We start from the raw sequence: 20,862 nt of genomic DNA on the forward strand, positions 1-20,862 counted from the left end.
AAATTATTCATATCAAGAGAAGTCATATATTATTGGGGGATAATTAAATGTATAGTGAATATTTTGAGTTTTTTGTCTGTTGTATTTGTGCCAAACGGCGCAGCTTGTAATCGATTGCCGGAATTGGCACAGAAACCTGCGCAAAGAGAAAATATATAGGTAGATAATTTTGCGCAAATTGCACCGACCATCAGGTTAAAAAAACTCATTATGCGCAGGAAAATTTCCCAAAAGCCTACATTATCCTAAGTGTGGAGTGGAACCTTGATTAGTAAAGGCTCCAGTTAACAAAAGAAAAAAAATCATTAACAACAAAAAATTTTTATTGCATTTACCTCGCTCAGCAAAAAAATTTAACTTAACAAAAATTAATGCATCATTGGTCATCACAAAATTGTGCATAGAATGTCATGGATATAATTGGCACTGGGGAACATAGAATGAAAAGTAATTAATCTAAACAATAATTTATACCTAAAAAAAATATGTTGGTCCTCAATAAGATATTCCTTTCTATTTCACCTATGTTTTGTACAATATTTTTTGTTATAGTGAGTTCACTTGACCCTGTCAAAATGATGCGAAATTACAAGCCATCCTGTAAGCTTACACATACAGAAGAAATGCTGCATGGTTGCTGAGCTTGCAGTGGACAAGGTGGTTATCACTGCTCAATGGCATGTTCATGGATACAGTAATATCACATCAATAGTACGGTAATGTATGGATATGGTTATATCATATCAATAAAGGAAAAACAATTAAAAATCACAGAAAATGTCATTTATTCTACAACCACATCATCTAAAAAGGAAGAGGAGGACTTCAGAGTACTGTTAGTAAAGAATGAGGACACTCTGAATGCTTCAAACATTTTAAAATTAAGTTTTATTTTAAGTGTCCTTCCTGGATTACTCCATTCCCAGGGTTTATTAGGGACGCCTTTATTTTGCATCTGGCACCTTACAAATAGCATATAGAATTTTTTTGGAGATGACATACGATAGCCCTCATAAAGGCCTTTAAAATGAGCCTAAAGTTGTTTATGAAATGTTTCATAGTAAGAAGTTATTAATGAAAAATGCTCTAAACCGTTCCTTATTACCCCATTTGACGGCATATAAACCATAATTTCTAGAATTCCATTCTGTCCCCATATTTCCATGCTTTGTTACCAGTAAAATTAATCACCTGAAATGAGAATTTACAAGCAAAATGTAGAAAATCATGTCATGTGCAGCTGCTGCAAAATTTTTTTGCACAAACTTTAGAATTAGAATGATGGTATCAAAAATTTATTTTGATACCTCTTCTTCCTTGGGGATGCAAATCTTCCAAAGTGATGAAAAAACAAGATCAAATGATACAAATACTTGTGCCAACTGCTGACACCAAGCAGGGCAATTTTTTATTTGCCTTCTATGGCTTTGCAAGATTTAAATTCCAATATATGTAACACATATATTTGAATGCCAGCATCTTCAATGATGAAAGGCTCAAAAATTAATTTGCCTTGGTCCTAATTTGAAGACCTTGACTTCCAAAAAATTGCTATCTATAAATGTAAGTAAAATAAAATACAATTTTATTTCATTCACTATATATCATGTTACTTTATTTTGTTGCAGATTATTTACATTTTTACTCTCCTATATATTGCTGCTGGGCACAGAATGTGTTGGCAGGCTGCCTGTGTCTTGTGACAGGGCTCAAGATGTGGCGTGTATGTGCCATACTCACGGCTCTTATGCTTGGCTCTGGGGAGGCCATGTTTGATCTCTTCATTGAAGCCAAGGATTTCCAGAAACTGCTTGGTAATTATCTGTATTGTCTGCACAGTTTTTCAGCTTGCATATGGAGATTTTCCCATTACATTGCACCTATTATGTTTTTTTGTTTGTAGACAGGTTTATTCCAGACTTATAGGAATTAGAGAATTGTTGATGAAGTTGCATTTAGAAAAGTAATTTAAATGTTAAAATAAATCTTCATAAGCCCAATGCATGTAAAAAATTATTCTGTTTTGACTGTTTATAAATCTAATTCATTAATGCAACAGCTGAGCAGAGGATGTTCTTGGTATACTTAATCTGAAATATTACTTGTATGACTGCCTATTAGCCAAATATTTGGTATCCTAAACATACTAATCCATGTGTACACTTGTGCCCAAAATTATTCATACCCTAACGTCATTTCGACAAATTACGAGAAATAGACAAAAAATAATTATCTAAAACTTTAAAGCAGATGTAAACCGTTTATGAACCATATAACATGTATTTAGAAACCAAAAAACATTATTTTTTTAGTTTTGTAAAGAAATTCAAAGGAAACATAAAACTGACTCATGACCAAATTTATTCGTACCCTGAATCAATAGTTAATATCATGGCCTTTTTACTCGTGATAACTTGTTGTAAACGCTTTGGGTAATGGTCAACAAGGTTCCTGCATGTATCGACGCTAAGTTTCGTCCATTCTTCCAAGGCATCTGTTCCCATTCTTTCAAATTTTTAGGTTGTCTCTTTTTCATCTCTATTGTCAGTATGTGCCACAAATTCTCAATTGGATTGAGATGGGGAATTTGACTAGACCATTCTGTGACATTGATGTGAGAATCCTCGAACCACTTCTTGACTATTTTCTATGTGTGCTTCGAATTATTATCCTGCTGAAGAATCCAATCAGAACCAAGAAAAAACTTTCTGCATCCTGCTTGATGTTATTTTTGACAATATCAAAATATTATTCTTTTTACATGATTCCGATTACTTTGACCAGACTTCCAGGTCCCCTGGCAGAAAATGAACCCCCAAAAGATAACATTCCCACCACCATGTTTAGCTGTGGGGATTGTTTTCTTTGGATTATGAGCCTCACCTTTTTTTCGACAAGCGTAAGCAACATTCATTTGCTCGAATTATTCAATTTTAGTCTCATCTCTCCACAAAATCTTGGATAAAAATGAGGTTTGGGAATTGACAGGAATTTTAGGAAACTTCTGGCGTGCTTTCACATGCTTTTCTGTTACTAAAGGGGTTTTCCTGGGTCGACAACCCTAGAGTCTGTTACAACGCATTGTTCTTTGCAATGTTTGTCTTGATACCTTCATGTCAAAAGCATCCAAATTTGATAGAATTTCCTTACTAGTGATCCTATAATTGTTGCAAATGGAACGTATTATGTTTCTAGCGCATCTAGGGGAGATTTTTCCTTTCCTTCCTTGACCAACCAGGTTATCCACCGTGATAAATGATTTGAATTTTTTTTATAATGCTCTGTATTGTAGATGTAGGAACATCAAAATTCTTAGATATTGCTTTATATCTCATCTCTTCTTTGCGGGAATTTACAATTTTGCTTCCAAGATCATTACTAAGCTCTTTTTCTTTGCCATCTTCAAACTTTTAGCAAAATTTTAGCTTTTTCCTAAATTGTGAAAAAATGATATTTTCAAACTTTGCAGAGAAAAATATTACAATGCTTAGTAACACCAAATTTTGAAATACAATTATTGAGCATCTACTACTATTTTCATTAATAGTTCTTCTTAAATGTTATGATAAATGATGTGGAATAAGAGGGTACGAATAATTCTGAACAGTTAGTTACTCACAAAATTCGAAGTAATTACCGTAAAATGGGGTTACTTTGACTCCCGGGCTAATTTTGACCACTTTTTGTTTTTTTTTACAAAAACCCCCAAAACTCAAAAACCATTTGATATAGAAAAATTTTGTCAATGGCCATTAAAGGCCTAATACTGAGGCTACGTAACACAATAGAAAGATTTAAAAAATTTGCATATCTAATAGGTTGAAAAATTAAAAATGTGACCCACAAAAAAGAGCAATTATTTAAAGCCTGTCAGAGTACCCCCTCCAATTTTTTTATTTTTTGGTAAAATAACTCCAGGTTTTGATGCATTGTAGTAGATCTCTTGTAGTTACATATGCAAATGACTAATTTTAGGAAAGTGTCATAGTTTGCAAATGGGGGGTGCTGCCCCCCAATGGGGGAACTCTGACCACCTAATGGCAGCTGTGACAGGGTAACATTGACTGGCTTGGAAATTAAGTCAAAATTACCATAGGTACCTATATAACGTATTTTATGTTTGATACACCTATTAATGTTTTTTCTTTATGTTTCAGACTCTACAGAGTCTTATATATGGTAGTAATTTTAACTGAATTTCCAAGCCGGTCAATGTTCCCCCATCACGGCTGCCATTAGGTGGTCACATTTCACCCATTGGGGAGCGGTGCCCCCAATTTGCAAACTATGACACTTTCCTAAAATTTGTCATTTGCATATGTAACTAGAAGAGTTCTACTACAATGCACCAAAACCTGGAGTTATTTGGAGTTATTTTACCAAAAAATAAAATTGATTTTACCACCTAGTCAAAGAAACCCCAAGAGCTGGGGTAACAAAGACCATTACCTTTTTTGAAATTACATCAAAACTATGAGAGGCAGGAGCCAGCAATTTATGGTGATTGAAGCTAGAGTATAGACCTGTATTTTTCATGTTTCAACTTAAGTTTAACTTATCTAGTAAAAAAATGACTTCACTTTGAAAAAAAAGTGGTCAAAGTTACTCCATTTTACGGTACTATCAAAAGTTATTATATACATATTTTCTAGCATTAAATTTGTTGTACATAATAATGACAACCCTTCCTAGAAGAATAAGTTGTATATGATCTCTATTGTTCATTAAAATTGGAATTTTATTATATTTCTGATGGGGTATGAATAATTTTGGGCATAAGTGTAGATAAATATGCTGTCTTGGAGATAGAGAATTAGCAAGTAGATAGGGAACTACCTACCATAAAACAGTTTGACTTAAACCATTTTTAGCACTTAATTTTTGTGATACAAATAGTTAATTACAAATACTAGTAAATATATGAAATATCTCTCTTTATTGCATTTGTAGGTTATCTCATGGCACTTCAAGAGCCATCAACACAATTTTTCTTAGGCAAGAACTTTTTGAGGACAGGATTTTCTCATATTAAATGTCAAAACATCATGGTCCAAGTCACCCCATTTTATTGTACATAGATTCTCATTTTATATTCTCCACAATTAATGATCTTGCACAACAATTAAACTATAAAAACTTGAATAAATACCACCATCGCTCAATCAAGTCTGGAATGTGACATCTGATACAGGTGAGATATCAGTGTATCTCAAACAATAAAGAGTTGACTCAAGTGTAACTTGAACATTGTGCCTTGTTGCAGGAGTGAACTCCGAGTTGTGGTATGTGCGTGATGGGGAAGTGAAAGAAAATGCCCTTGACTATGTTGTGCCAGTGCCTTCTGACATCAGCGTCCTCACATTCCAGTGGAGAGCACGGCACAACATCCTGGTTAGTCATGATTTATAATAATCTAGTCTATATAAAAACTAAAACTCCAGACTTCTTCAGAGTTCTTCTGGACTATAACTTATAGTCCAGAAGAACTATAACTCCAGTCTATATAAGAACTACCTATAGATGTAATGATGGGATATGGGTGTAGGATATATGACACATTATTATTAATTACTTATTATTTAATTGATAGTCATAATAATAATATCAATGATTGTTTTTGTAGCTGCCGTATGCTGCCCAGACTCATGTGGGCAACCCTGAGGCTGCTCTAGTGAAGCTCAGTGTGAACACCACAGGCAGCGTCCCTACCTCCACTCAGCCCTTCCACCTCATCATCAATTGCACAGGAAAACTTTCTACACAGGTAATGAATAGCTGTCCACACAACTCTGACACTTCCATGCAACATTTGCTCCATCAGCTGTTTACATATGGCTGTTGATCTGTTTATCATGGGCAATTTGAACATCATTTTTATGCCACTGGATTTTGTTATTGTTGTGAGGAGTATTACAATAACCATTGCATTTATGTTCCATTAAGATAAAATTTTTAATTCTAGTTCATAATAATTTCAAACCATTTCTTCTAAATTGTATTTCCACAAGCCCACAGATTATGACCTGCTCTCTTTGCACATTCATTCAAGAGTATATGTATTCAATACATTCAAGTGTATGTATGTATATATGTGCGTATGTATGTATGAACGTATATAATTTAAATTTTTTTCATTTAATGTGGAGCTATTCCTCAAGCCATTGGGGTAACCACTTTTCTTCAATAAATGAATAAATGAACACTCCAGCAAGACAATGCCATTACAATAGGGTTAACCTGGCCAGCTTGCTATGACTTAGTGTAACTAACTAATCTGTTTCAAATTAGGATTTGGATCTCAGCCTCACACACCATTTGAACATGAACTGGATAATTTTTCCTTTTTTCATGATTTTATACAGAAAATTTTGGATTTCCATGTTCAATATAATTCTTGAGATCCAAGTATTTGTATAATCTTTTTGTTCCAGGTGGATGTGACGCTCAACATACAAGTGCCATTGCGAGCTTCCCTTCATCATCTCACCAACCTCACCATCCACAGACGGAAAATATGCTACCGAAGTGAGCATCACACCCAAGACATGCTGCCCAAAGCAAAACTAAAATTGATCAAAGACCATAAACAGGCTTTAGTTTATGAGTATCTTTATGAACAAGGCTGTGAAATTCACTTTCATTTATATTCAGACCTGCTTGGGTGTTTCTGCTTATTTGGCTATTTTGATTGAATATACCACATTTTTCAGACAACCTATTATATAAATGTGCTGTGTCATCAACAAATTTAATTACATGACACTCGTGTTACAGACGCCACTTGTCATAGATGTCATTTTTACAGACGCGGGTGAGAACGTGACAACGGGGAGCAGCGTACCGCGAGGGGGCGGGGTCGTCGTGTACGTGGCGGTTGCCGCCCTCGCTGCCTTCTTGCTGCTCGTCGCTGCCCTCGCTGCCCACAACCACCGTACCCGCCACACCAAGCATGGTCGTCGCTCACGCAGGTCAGCCTGTCTGTTATACTCTCCTACTAAACCCAAACCTTGCTCTCCTTTTCCTTCCTTCTTCTCTGTATGGACATGTCCTTCCCATTCTAGCCCCCTCCTCATTACCACAACAAGCATGGTCGTCATACACGCTAGTCAGCCTCACTTATCTATCCTTACCTCCCTACTCCTACCGAGCCTCACCCACCTTATCCTTCATTTCTCCATCTTCTCTTTATGTACATGCCCTTCCCTTCCAATCTCCCCCTCTCTTTCACTCCTCTGCCAGCCATAATAACCTCGTTTTGAGCCCTAGACGAAGGCAGTGAAATGAATGCTTGTGCAGCTATAACGTTTTGAGTCTCTGTGATGCCGGTTCATAAGCTTCAGGAACATTTTATATACCGCCTTGTGCATCCTGGTTACCTTCACGAGTATCTCAAGTGAAAGCAGGGTTGGCAATGATTAAATCAAAATGATTAAATCATGTGATTAAATCACTTGATTTTTTATAAAAAAATCATGATTTTTGATTTATACGATTTTTTTTTCATATATTTAAATATATTGAGTGGCAGTCTTTAATTTATATTGAGGTATTGTTATTCATGGTTTAGTATAAATGTACTATGAATGACAAATTGGTATATAAACTTGTTGCCTTTAGTGTGTATTAGGTTCCAATAAATTGAATGTTTTTGATACAGAGGCATCAAGTGTGCAATACATTGTACAGCTAAAACTTAAAAGCAAAGAAAACTCCACAAAAATTCATAGTATCTTTAAAGAAAACGTTTCGGAGTCCAGCTCCATTGTCAGTTCGAAAATTCTAGAACACAGATAAATCAGTAATTAGTACAGTCATGATTGCAACAAAAAACCTAAGCTGTAAAACCTATCTATTTACAATTTCAAGCGGGTAAGAGCTATAAGCTAAATTCAAACTAGGCCTCTGTTTAAAAATATACAATGATTCTAAAATGCGCAAATCAGTAACACCGGAACTGGAAGCTAAAACTTTGAAGTCACTGTCAGACACTGGAACATCGCACTGCTCGGCGTGAGCCCGCACAGCTGAATGAGGGGGGCGCAAATGTTACGTGTTATATTGGTCAACCATTTTAAAATCGGTTCTTTTTTTAGGTACAAAGATACCCTCTTATGCATATGCGAGCGCCCCTAGTTTATTTAAACACCACCTTGGCCTGTTGGCCATTATTGAAGGCAATAAGTGCCCTTTTAGCCATCCATTATGATCCATATACTGTTATTGTTAGTAGGCTAATTGCAACATAAAAAAATAACACTTCAAAAAGACAAAAAAGCTGAAAAATCAAATAAATAAATAAAATCATGAAAAAAAATGAAAAAAAAATCATTGATTTTTTATTTTTTTTTATTTAAAAAAAAATAAAAAAAAATCACCAACCCTGAGTGAAAGTATGCGTATGGTAACCGTGCAGGTGTATGGGGGAAGTCTCCACTGACCAGCAGCCCTCGTGTTCCTCCCCTTGCCTCCCCACCCCCACCAACCCGATGAACTGCCCTGCTCCCTCTTTGCCCCACTCCTCCCAGCATTCCTTCGTTGCTCCCTCCACCTCCACGGGTCCCTCCGCCCCTGGCGGCTGGGCTGCCGTCCGCAGGGAGGCCTCCTTAGCCTCTGCCCCCTCCAGCTGGATGACCCAGGATCTCAAGTCTTCCCTCCTCCACACCTCCCCCGGGGATGTCCTAGGGAGCAGTGACTGTGAGAGTGAGTTTAATCGACGTTTGTGTTTAGTATCTTGCTTTTCTTGAAGTATATTCATAGCCTTCATCTCTTTGCTTGTCTTATTCGATGTAGTAGCAAAAATAGAGAATGTGTCTTCTGTGCCATGATGATTGATGATTTGTTATACGACCTGATGCTGGAATGCCCCATTCCTAATTTTGACCGTTTCTTATTGCCTGTTCCGTGTTATATTAAAAACTAAAAATAATACCTATTTGCTGCATATTTATTCATGACTATTACAATTTAGCAGACCCTAAGATTGAGTTAGTGCTACTGTGAGCAGCGTTCCATTTGAAGCGTGTCCTGCAGAACGTGTTCTATGGAACGCATAATATATGAAAGAGTGTCTTGCATGAAGAGTCTCTAGTACAGGGGTGTAATGGTGTGTGTAATGCAGGTCGTGACGTGATGAGGCGCATGAAACAAGTCCAGGTGGCAGACGGTCAGGTTCAGGAGGTTCAGGTGGTGCAGGAAGGAACCTTTGGCCGCCTCCTGACGGCAACTTACACCAGCACCCGCCACCCGAGTCCTGAGAGAGTCTTAGTCAAGACCCTGGCGGGTGAGGGTGGGTTATAATATTAGGAGGTTATAATTCAAGGAGGGTTGGGCGGTATTAATGTCAAGTCGATCGTGTTAGGTTAACTTTAAAGGGGAGGTTTTAAGTTAAATCAACTGAATAAAATTGAAATGGACTGGGCTCACACAAGGATTCTTACATGAAATTGGTTGATGCATGCTAGAAATGGCAGCCTGTCTACCCGGACGTTCCTTAATGTGAGGGCTACTTACCTGGTCACCTCACTTATTGTGAGGCATTAATCATTCATTCGGTTTTTTTGAAAAAGGTTTATTCCAACGTTCATTTCCAATCGTCTTGTTCGGCTGTTGTCCACGCCATCTTTCCACTGACTCCATGTGTTATCTTTTTTGTATTTCGCCTATGTTCCATTCTTCTTTCCTTATGTTTGACTGGTCTGGTAACATCTTCACATATCTATCTCATTTTAACATTTCTTCGTATTATTTCTTCGTAAGTTCTCTAAATCATGGTTGCAGGTGGTAGCAGCAACAGACAGCGACAGGTGGTGCTGCAGGAGGCGTTGCAGATGGTTGGGTTGGAACACCCTCACCTGCTGCAGGTGATGGCGCTCGTGTGGCACCAGCCCTCAGACCCTCCCATGCTGCTATATCGCGCCCCTCTGCACGGCAACATGAAAAGGTGCCCTTCTGAGACATGAGGGAAGCAGTAGCGCCGTAATGAGGGTCTAAAAAAAAGTGCCTTATTTGAAGGCATGAGGGCAGTTGCTCTTTCTGGCGTGTGAGAAAAGAGAGGCCGTTGCTTTTAGGAGGGGAATGTGCCTTATGTGTGGGTGAGGGAAGATGGGCTATGCTTGAGGAATGTAGGGAACTGATGCGCTGTTCAAGGGAAACGTGTGGTGCACTGCAGAACTACACTGTTTCAACTATTGCTTTTGTTTATCAAATAATGTAAATTTAATCCGTAGTTGGAATTTAGCCTCAAAGGTCGCATGAAGTTATGTGTATTTTTTCCCAAAAACCGGGGAATTACGGTACCACCATACGACACTCGCTGAATTTCATGATTTCATATGCTGTTCTAGCAGGGTGATGTATAATTAACCTACAGTAACTTCTTGCCTCGAGTATCCCGAAATATTTACCCCCACATCATTTTTTTCAGATTCCTGCAGAGCTGCAGTCCCCTGGTGACGCGGCAGGTGGTTCAGATGGCGCTGCAGCTGCTTCAGGCGCTGTCCTTCCTGCACGCGGCACGCATCCTGCATGCAGATGTCGCTGCCAGGAACTGTTGGTGGGTCCTGACTTGGGCTGCAAGAGATTAGGGACCAGGGGACTCAGGTTAAGTATCATGTGCGATGGAACAGTTCGGTATGCTAGTTGGAGACGCCAAAAAACTTCGCCAAATAATGTTGGAGACGGTATGCTAAAAACTTCACCAAATAAGGTTGAAGACGGCATGCTAAAAAGGGGCATTATTTCTACAGCTTAATGCTTCAAAAGTAATGTTGTGGTTAAAATTTAATGTTGCAAAAAGTACTTTCTGGCTATAGCTTCATGCTGCAGGAAAAACTTCACTGCTGGAGCCACCATGGCGCAGACGAAATGTTAATGTATGTTGTGCTGTTGTGGCAGGTTTTCCTTAAATTGAGGTTTGGATGGGGATATTTTAATAACATTACTGCGAGTATAATGATGGCAAAAATTATCACTTGATATCAGAATTCTGAACCCTAGCTAGCAATCTCGTTCATCGCTGGGCTCGTCTGATAGTTGTGTAAATTTTGTAGGGTTTATGTGTGCGTCGATAAGAGCAGCATGCATTCATTGGCTATCCACTGTAGGCAATGTCTGACAGGCTGTGCATTGCAGGCAATATTAAGGCGGGTTGTGCACAGCAGGCAATGTTAAGGCAGGCTGTGCATTGCAGGCAATATTAAGGCAGGCTGTGTACCTTAGGCTGGACACGGGACTTCGAGTGCAGCTGTGCGACTGTGCGCTGTCCCGGGACCTGTTCCCCGGTGACTACGACTGCCTGGGCGACAACAACAACAGACCAGTGAAGTGGCTTGCCATCGAGGCTCTCCAGCGACACGCCTTCTCGCCACAGTCCGACGTGGTAAGTGGCCGGATGGTTGCAGTGGGTGGCTGGGTGTTTCAAAAAATGTTTGTGTCGATGAGTGGCCTGACTTCAAACCGCAAAAAGTTTTATGTGTTGAATCAATGGTTCCCAAAATGGGCGTTCCAGCCCCCCCTGGTGGGCGGTGGAAAGGTATGGGGGCGGTGAGGAAGCAGGGGGCTGTAGGGGGGCGGTAGTCCGAAGTCGAAGTCAGAAGTTCGAACGTTTGTTTGACAATTTGTACACAACACGTGCAGCACGCGGTCTCCAGCGATGGGGTTTTCCACCCAGATCTGGGTTTTTTAAACCTCTTCTGAGTTTCTGGTGTAAATTTTTGAAAATATTTGAAATCAGGGTTATTGTGAGTGTGGGGAGGCGCTATGTGAATATTATGTGTCTGTGGGGGGATAGGGGGGGGGGTGTTACTAGGAATTCACTGGGGAGCCAAGGGGGCGTCAGCCTGCAAAAGTTTGGGAACGGTTATGCTAAATTAAAGGTGGAACAGAACACCGCTACTTGACGTCGGACGATTTAAATGGCAATTCTTCTGTAACCCCTGATTGTCCATATGAGGAGGCTCAATTCTGACAGCCCATCTGTTCCACTAAATCAGTAAGAAGCAAACAACGGCATCGTACATCAGCTTTCCCAGCTAAGAGCATATAACCCGGTGCCTTAGTGGCAGAGATGACCCACCAGCCGACGGATGATGGATGGCTGCCGGAGCTGACTAAAATTTCAGATTAGGATGCGTTATGATTATGTGGAATGTTGTATCTCCTGATTACTTGGCCCTGTGGGAGGTAATATTTTGTGCCTACCTTGCAGTGGGCGCGGGAGAGGTAGAATGTTTTCTGCCTACGTGGCAGTGGGCGTGTGGTGGTGATATTTTATCCCTACGTGGCAGTGGGCGTGTGGTACTAATATGTTATCCCTACGTTGCAGTGGGCTTGGGGCGTGACAGTGTGGGAGGTCATGACCCTGGGACAGCAGCCCTATGCGGAGGTGGACGCCGGAGAGATGGAGGAGGCGCTGCTGGGTGGCGTGCGGCTCGCCCAGCCCATCAACTGCCCTGACCAGCTGTAAATCAGTTCCAAATCGATTTAAGTTTTATTGAAATTAGTAGGGGATAGTTAGTGTTGTATTGACATTGGCCGTTACTCTGCACGGTACGTGTAAGGGAGTAGTTCATACAGCTGCTTCACTCCCGATATCGTTTGGACAATCCTAACCTAACCTCCGACCTGTTAGATTACACAAGCGGTCAGCCTACTTAACCCTGCCTCCTTATCGCTATCACAAATGTACCATGGACTGTAGTCGTGCCTGTAACGACTGACGACAGGTAAATTGACTGCGACGACTGACAACAGGTGACGTGGCTGTGACGACTGACAACAGGTGACGTGGCTGTAACGACTGACAACAGGTGACGTGGCTGTACCTGTACGTCTGACCTACAGGATAGCCTGCAGCAATTGGACCTGTACGTCTGGCCTGCAGGATAACCTGCAGCATCTCGACCTGTACGTCTGACGTACAGGATAGCCTGCAGCAATTGGACCTGTACGTCTGGCTCGCAGGATAACCTGCAGCACGTCGACCTGATATGTCTCACCTGGTCGACGACAGGTTCCAACAATGCCAAATCCCTGCCACCCCGCGTGTGGATTTGCTACTCTGTTGCATTGGCCCCTGCAGTCGTCACGTTCACCCGCGTGTTGATGCCACGATGCTGTTCCGCTTGAAGAGATGGCTTTTATAAGGATACCAACTTTGACGTTTGAATTTGAAAATTTTTGCCTGTAGTCATGTACATGTTTTATGACTGATGTTTCGCATCGTGCCTGTGACAGGCCTTGCATATAAGTTCTGAATCGTATGACGGAGAAAGAATCATAATGTATGTATTTGTATAAATTTGTACATAGAAAGAAGTGATTGCTGGAGCTCAAACCCTCATAGTACAATGTTCTGACCATAGATGTAGTTTACGTTGTCGCTGCTTCCCTGGGTTTGTGTCTTCCTTTTTTCTTCATAGATTGCTGGACGTTAGCAGATGCTGGACGTCATAGATTCAGGAGCAGGGCAGACGTGCCAATTACAATTTGTAACGTTGATTATGTTCTACATTCCGTGTCTACGTGACGACGTCATGTATTCCTGCTATGTCTGTTCTGAGACTACTTTACAAAGCAGCTGTATTTATTAAGCTTTTTGTTACGCTGCAGCAGCTCGTATATAGGTACTTATCAATAAGATAATTTGTACAGCTAATTGTACATCATCGTTAGACGAGTGTGCAAATTTATGATTCTTAATTACATTTTACTTACGAACTTATTGTTTGTTTCTATTGAACTAGGTCCTGGTAAAACTTTGAATGAGTAGACAACATGAGGCAATATTGTATATTTGTATAAATGTTCACAGGTACTTTTTTGTGGTTGACCAGGATTTGTTCAATTGTGTCAAATCATGAGCAAGAGCCAGCGTCGTTATTCTAATCATTAATTAAAAAACCATTAACTAAAAGCTTAGGTTAATCTCAGAAGGAGAGCAGTCTCATTTAGCGCAAATGCTAGCTAGTTATCTAACGGATCGCTTCACGGTTTCACGTGCCCTCGGTCTCTGCCTCGTCTACTGCATGAGACGGTCTCTACATGGACGGTATCTCTGCCTCGTCTACACCGTGCGACGTTTCTGGGAAGAGGGCGTTGCAGATCTTACGAAATGGCAGAAGCCCAGCCACTGGCAGCATGAGCACCGGAGCTGCTAATGTACCTTCTCTCTTCATTTTTAAGGTCCTGGGAAGCTCGGTACTCCACGACCCTCTTTTCTTCTCTTTGCTCGACTTTTCTATCCTAAAAAACGCTAAGGCTTCTTTTACCTTAGACTTCTCTCACATACCCACTTTTTTCTTCGCATCTTGTTTTCCGACCACCCTACAACGTGCGCAATTTAATACAAAGTACGATTGATTGCATGCTTTTCAAATATAATATCGTGTTCGGTATCAGAAAGAAAACGGGTTCGCACAGTAGTCAGCATTGGTTTCTTCGAACACTTTCACATTGCCTGTATTATTCTGCCGTATTGTATTATACAATTTGAATTTCTCTTAAATTTTGTTTCTGAAACGTTTGCTATAAATTATATATGTCCCAAAGTACCAAAACTATTTACCTTAAAGAAACTCCTCAGAGGGTCAAAACTCTCTGTCGGAGGTATTACAGCTTCTTCAATCAGCGTTGATTAATAAGAATATACTCCACCAGAGAATATTGAGCGCCAAGCCTAAAGGTTATTTATTTTTCTGCAAATTGTATCATTATTAAAACAGAATATTAAATAATATTGAGCGCCGAGCCTAACGCTCATTTATTTCATGCAAATTGTATCATTATTAATATAACATAACATAGTGATATCGGCACTGAAGAGTAGGCCTGATGCGGCCTGTCGCCGATTCTTGTACTTTTCGTGACTCTTTCACAGAAGATCAGAAATCGTGTCATTCGACCGGATCTTCTCAAGACTGACGATAGTTTAAAATAGCTACTAGACTTCCATCGGGCTCGATATGGTGCTAGTCATTTCAAGTCTGAACATATATTTTTCCATAACATAGTGATCTCGGGGCTGAAATGTAGGCCTGATGTGGCCTGTCGCCGATTCTTCTTCTTTTCCTTTTCGTGCCTTGTTCACAGATCTAAAATCGTGTCATTTTACCGGATCTTTTCATGACTGTCGATAGTTTGAAGTAGCAACCAGACTTCCTCCGGGTTCGATATGGTCAGTGGTGGGCACAGTTCCGCTAATCCGCTAACCGCTAATTAGCGAAGCTAACTTTTTCCTTATCGGATTAGCTGTTCAGCTAACTTTGAAAACCTTTAGCGGACCAATTAGCTTCCGCTAAATTTAGTTCCGCTAATTGGCAGTCCGCTAAAAATATGTTTTAAAATCTCTGATTTAATGCTAAGTATCGTAAGCCGTGTGCCACGCCCACACTGATGGCTGACTACGTCATCAAATGTTCGTCAGCCAATCACGTCTTGTGTTACTGGCATACACAAGACGTCCTGTACTGCAGTCCTCTGGTGGACGCAATGCTGGCATAGCCCATGGAGAGCAGGAGGAGCCACTGGTCACTGAAGTCCAAGGCACAGAATTTGGTGAAGACCAGGCTGGAAAGCAGCTCGAAGGAGGAATTGACTGACGTTGCCTTCTTGGGCGAGCAGGTGTTGATGAACCTTTTCGTTAAGTACAACACAGCCATCCCATCCAGTGCTGCAGTTGAGCTCCTGTTTTACACTTTCACTTTGATGTACGAGGTTACTTCGAACATTATTTACAGGACTTGATCTACGGACATCATTCCTACTAATTACTTGTCCTCCATCTCCTCTGACTTGCCATCTCCTCGAATATTTCGTCCTTAATACAGTCCGAAATATTCGCCGCATTCAACGCTTCACGGAGTTTATCATAGTCGCCTCGCAGAGTTCAAACGTTCACGTTTTCGAAGCGTCTTATCTGCATAGCACTTAATACTGAAAACAATGACTGGTTAAAAACAATTAAAACAGAATATTAAAGAATATTGAGCGCCAAGCTCAAAGCTTATTTATTTTCATGCAAATTGCATCATAATTAAAACAGAATATTCTAGATTCATCGAAATCTCGTTCAGATCTCGTCCCAAAGAAAATCTCGTCTAATGTTCGAAACATTCCGGAGACGGCGGCGATCAGCTGTGAGGAAGACGGACGCAGGGCTCGTGGCTCGAGTCGCAGCATCTATGCAATTTGACGAGGATAATTGTGATTTGTGACCACCAAGATAGTAGCTAAAATCGTATCACACACATATTTATCATAAGCTGTATTATGAATAGCCAGAATAGGTAAGTCACGTGTGTGAGGAGCAGAAGTTGAGCCGCAGAGCTCGAGCTCCTAATTACAAAGATGCGCGCAGCGTAGGGGTAGGCGCGTGACGCGTCGATGTCAGACTCAGACGTTGACGCCGGCAGTGCTCATTTGCCTGCTTCTGTGCCTTTGAAACCTTCATAGCCAGCAATTCCAGTGACAGTAGCATAAACTGTATTCCTGAAACTCCTAACCGTCTTAGCGTAGTTAGTAGCATGTAACTATGTATTTAAAACATTTCCACAACATCGCGCGATCGTAAACCTTAGTAGCCAGTAGGTGTCCGTGTCACTAGGTGTTGCCGTGTTGGCTTCACGTATGATGTGTTATGGCAGATGTTTGAAACATTTCCAAAACTTCCATTATTTTGTTGCTGTTTAATTGTTGGTCTTAGCAGCATATGTTTAAAATATTTTCACGACATTCAGTACATTGCAGGTGCAGAGGTCTTCTTTTTATATCAGACTCTAATTACTAATTAGTCTATTCAAAACCATCACCTGCTAGCCACCTGCTGGCGCTGCTACCAATACAATAGCCAGTGCTTAACTTAAGTCATAAGTTCCATGATCTGACATGATAATGAGCCCATGTGACATGATGTGAGCCCTTGTTGACTGTTGTGGTAACTGGTAACCAGAGCACCTTAATGCCATTATGCCATACACTATTACTCATTGCAAGTTGCAGCTATTGATGGCGTGGATTGTAATCTCCAAAACAAATAATAAAGCATGACTGGATCTGGATGTATCAACTATTGATACATTACATACTATAGGTATAGGTTACAGAATGCAGATAATCAACATAAACAACCAACCTCTGGGCTCTGGCTGTAGGCCTGTAGCCCCCGCCCCCCAAAACCACTTGTTTTTGGCTGTAGCCCCCAAAACCACTTGTTTTACTTATATTCTGTAGTGCTTAAGCCAGTGCTTAACTTAAGTCATAAGTTCCATGATCTGACATGATAATGAGCCCATGTGACATGATGTTGTTACCGGAGGTTAAATTAGGCTACGGTGTAGCCCAACCTTCATGTCTTTCTTTATCTGTAATCATATTTCTTCAGTTCTCAATCCAACTCAATTTAAATTAAATTCAATATTTTTATCTTTTTCAGTGTAGATGACCAAAGTATAATTTGCAAACTTGAATTATCACTCTTAAGTATTTGGATTCCTACCTGTCTCTTATACACATCTAGATGTGTATAAGAGACAGTTACNAGTTGTGTGTTTATTTACTGTCCCATATTTTAATTCATTTTGCATTAGAACCAGTCTTTCATTTTCCTTCATTCAGAGTAGGGTTGTTGCCAGTTAGTTAGAAGTAGATAACAGGTTTATCTCACCTGCGGCATGAGACATTTTAGACCCGGCAACGATGTGAGCCCTTGTTGACTGTTGTGGTAACTGGTAACCAGAGCACCTTAATGCCATTATGCCATACACTATTACTCATTGCAAGTTGCAGCTATTGATGGCGTGGATTGTAATCTCCAAAACAAATAATAAAGCATGACTGGATCTGGATGTATCAACTATTGATACATACTATAGGTATAGGTTACAGAATGCAGATAATCAACATAAACAACCAACCTCTGGGCTCTGGCTGTAGGCCTGTAGCCCCCAAAACCACTTGTTTTTGGCTGTAGCCCCCAAAACCACTTGTTTTACTTATATTCTGTAACAACTTGGTTGGTTCTAAACTTCTACTTGTGATTGTGAACCACTATGCAGAGGGTGGATGCAGCGTCGGCAATATATGGATTTTTAAGCCCAAAGCGTCGCCGGCCATTTTAAAGATGTGTTGCCGGGTAATTTTTAATGAAAAGCCATTTACGCTGAGTAATGACGAACTATTTACAAGCCACGAACTTATTACAAGGTTGCATGCACATGTTACACCAAATAACTAATTTTACCCTAAAAACAGTCCGGTTGTACAGCAAGTGTCAACTGAACAAGTAATAAAGCAGTCTGACTGCTCTAATGCGACCGAAACTACGCAATCGAAAAAATGTTGTTTACATTTTTTTGCGGGAACTCATCGCAACTGATTTCCGGACAAGCTTCGCTGCATTGTAATCCATCCAACGTACCGGAAACCTTACTTTTTTTCTAAATAGTTGGCTGAAGACTGAGAAATATATTAAAATGCAAGAATTTCAATCTAAATGTTTCGGCAAGATCTTCTGAAGGCGAAAATTTTGCCGATAATGCGTCGCCGTAGGTCTTTAAATCTTCGTTCACTCTCTGCACAGTGGATTGTGAACAAATATCTATCATGGGCCATTCATGGATATTGGATAGGAACAGACAATCAACTAATTGGTTCAATTAGGGTGTTATATTGAGTGCAGGCCTGTTGGTGTAGACTAAGCCTAAGGTGTTGACTGTTAGGCCCTGTCCCTTGGGTGCATAGTGGCAAAGCAGAATTAGCAGATAGTTCTGGAGACTCTTCCTTAAGTTTAATTTTGAGTCCTATAAGTAGCCCAGTGAAGTATCATAGATACAAGCCACCATGGTGCCAATCCATAGGTTATTCAAAAGAACCTGTTCTTATGTCATTTTGAACCAATCAACACTTCTTTATGGACCGATCGTAAAACACACCTTCACCGGCAAAAGCTTTCACACTTCTGAAGAAGGTGAGCTGACAGCTACACTGGCCGTGGGGTGTGGGTGGACCTAATTTGAATTTGAATGCATGTAGCGATTCAAAATCCTATAGACTGTGATAGACATAGTATACAAGTCATAGAGCCTAAATTTTTAATATCTATAAAAAAATGTACGTTTCTGCATGTATTATAATGCTGTTAACATTAGCAAACTTTTAATTATCTCTGATGCAAGAAATACTTGCTTAAATCATTTTATTTTCAATATAAGCGACTGGATGCAACAATCGGTTCGCAAGAACTGACATAGCCCTGACAGCAGCAATTTCGAATTTTCGATTGACGTTAATTTCTAAATTAAAATGTATTTAGCCAGTATTTCTTGCATTTTGATTGTGATATTGACACTTGACAGATATTCAACATTTGAATATCGAAGTTCTAACATCATGAATTACGAGGTAAGAGTGTAAGGACTTAGCAAAGCTAGAATCATGGTTGAGCCTCTGAGGCAGTGAGGCTTAACCGATGTCATTGTAATTTTTTACGTCATTGATATCATTGTGAAACCAATGTAAGTAACTAAGGAATTTCCCAGTTCAAATATTTATTGATTTATTACTATCAATTTCGAAACTCCACATATTTCTAAAGGGAGTTGTGATGAGACCATGGGGATGGGGCCAGGGGTCGAACTGTTGAGTTTAGACCATTACAACTTGCAAGAGGGGCCCAAGGGCCAAGGGCATCGGGCCTTGCGAAGGGTTGAGACCGACGCACGGCGGTGGACCAATAAGTACTCACAATAATTCCCTGCCACCATGCAAGCCACTGTGCAGAGAGTGGATGGATATTGCAAGATCTTTGGCAACGCTTCAGTAGCAAAATTTACGCCTTCAGAAGATCTTGCCGACACATTTAGATTGTAATTCTTGCATTTAATATATTTGTCAGTCTTTGGCACACTATTTAGAAAAACTGTAAGGTTTCCGGTATGTTGGATGGATCAGGATGCAGTAAAACTTGTCCGGAAATTGGTTGCGATGAGTTCCCGCCAAAAAATGTAAACAAAATGTAGTTGCGGTCACATTAGAGTGGTCAGACTGCATCATCACATGTTCAGTTGACACTTGTTGTACAATAGGAGTGTTTTTATGGTAAAATTAGTTATTTGGGGTAACACATGCATGCAACCTTGTAAATAAGTTCGTGGCTTGTAAATAGTTTTTCATTACTCAGCGTAAATGGCTTTTCAATAAAAATTACCCGGCGACGCATCTTGAAAATGGTCGCCGACGCTTTGGGCTTAAAAACCAATGTATTGGCAATGCTGCTTCCATCTTCTGCACACTGGGATACAAGCATTATCATACATAAAAAAATTAGTTTAAATTTTGAGTAAGAAAAGAAATTAGAAATGAACTGATTCTAAAAAATCTCAGGTTTGTCACTATGTTTGGGTGAGTGCCCTGATTGACGTTTGGTGCATGATCATTAAAAATAAAATGTGAAATTCTGCTGGCCATCTTTCGATGACAGATAACTGACATAAGTCACCACTCGGCACTTGGCAGATAGTGCCCAGATACTGCACTTACCATGCCAGCTCATTACAACCATGTAATGATGTATAGGTATATTATATGTATACAGCCAAAACAGGGGTTGGACAGAATAAGGGAAACACCTGATATTTTAATATCAACATTTTTGAACTTTTTATAGACAATGAAAATGTGACATATTTTTATGTTTTTTTATTCATTATTGCTAATTGATATTTTATCCTTGCACCAATATTTTTTTACTTTTTAGCTCTATAAGTATAGCCTAACCTATAACCTAATACCTATAAATGGCAAACCTCTCTGTCTTTCAGAGAGGCTAAATTTGAAATTGTTAATGGCCATATGACAGGTGCTAGTGTT

General features: G+C 40.0%; 1 protein-coding gene across 2 annotated transcripts; it reads left to right on the forward strand.

Annotated features, from left to right (window-relative positions):
- Window positions 1–1,616: 1,616 nt before the first annotated feature.
- Window positions 1,617–12,468, forward strand: LOC108677740 (tyrosine-protein kinase Drl). 2 transcript variants are annotated; one of them, XM_018166010.2, is made up of 11 exons: window positions 1,617–1,814; window positions 5,264–5,391; window positions 5,624–5,764; window positions 6,432–6,525; window positions 6,806–6,968; window positions 8,414–8,700; window positions 9,119–9,286; window positions 9,778–9,940; window positions 10,424–10,552; window positions 11,218–11,377; window positions 12,323–12,468. In XM_018166010.2, the coding sequence occupies exons 1-11, from the start codon at window positions 1,715–1,717 to the stop codon at window positions 12,461–12,463; spliced, it is 1,674 nt and encodes a 557-aa protein (XP_018021499.1). In that variant the 5' UTR covers window positions 1,617–1,714; the 3' UTR covers window positions 12,464–12,468. The 2 variants fall into 2 exon arrangements, with proteins under 2 accessions (XP_018021499.1, XP_047740771.1); XM_047884815.1 differs by having other exon boundaries at window positions 9,119–9,280.
- The last annotated feature ends 8,394 nt before the right edge of the window (window positions 12,469–20,862 follow it).

This window comes from Hyalella azteca, unplaced genomic scaffold, assembly GCF_000764305.2.
Source record: "Hyalella azteca isolate HAZT.00-mixed unplaced genomic scaffold, Hazt_2.0.2 contig16248, whole genome shotgun sequence".
Taxonomy (NCBI): domain Eukaryota; kingdom Metazoa; phylum Arthropoda; class Malacostraca; order Amphipoda; family Hyalellidae; genus Hyalella; species Hyalella azteca.

Coding starts and splice junctions, on each gene's coding strand:
- LOC108677740 (XM_018166010.2), top strand. CDS start 1,715: ATGTGGCGTGTATGTGCCATACTCACGGCTCTTATGCTTGGCTCTGGG. Junction 1,815..5,263: donor GGATTTCCAGAAACTGCTTG/GTAATTATCTGT, acceptor GCCTTGTTGCAG/GAGTGAACTCCGAGTTGTGG. Junction 5,765..6,431: donor CAGGAAAACTTTCTACACAG/GTAATGAATAGC, acceptor TTTTTGTTCCAG/GTGGATGTGACGCTCAACAT.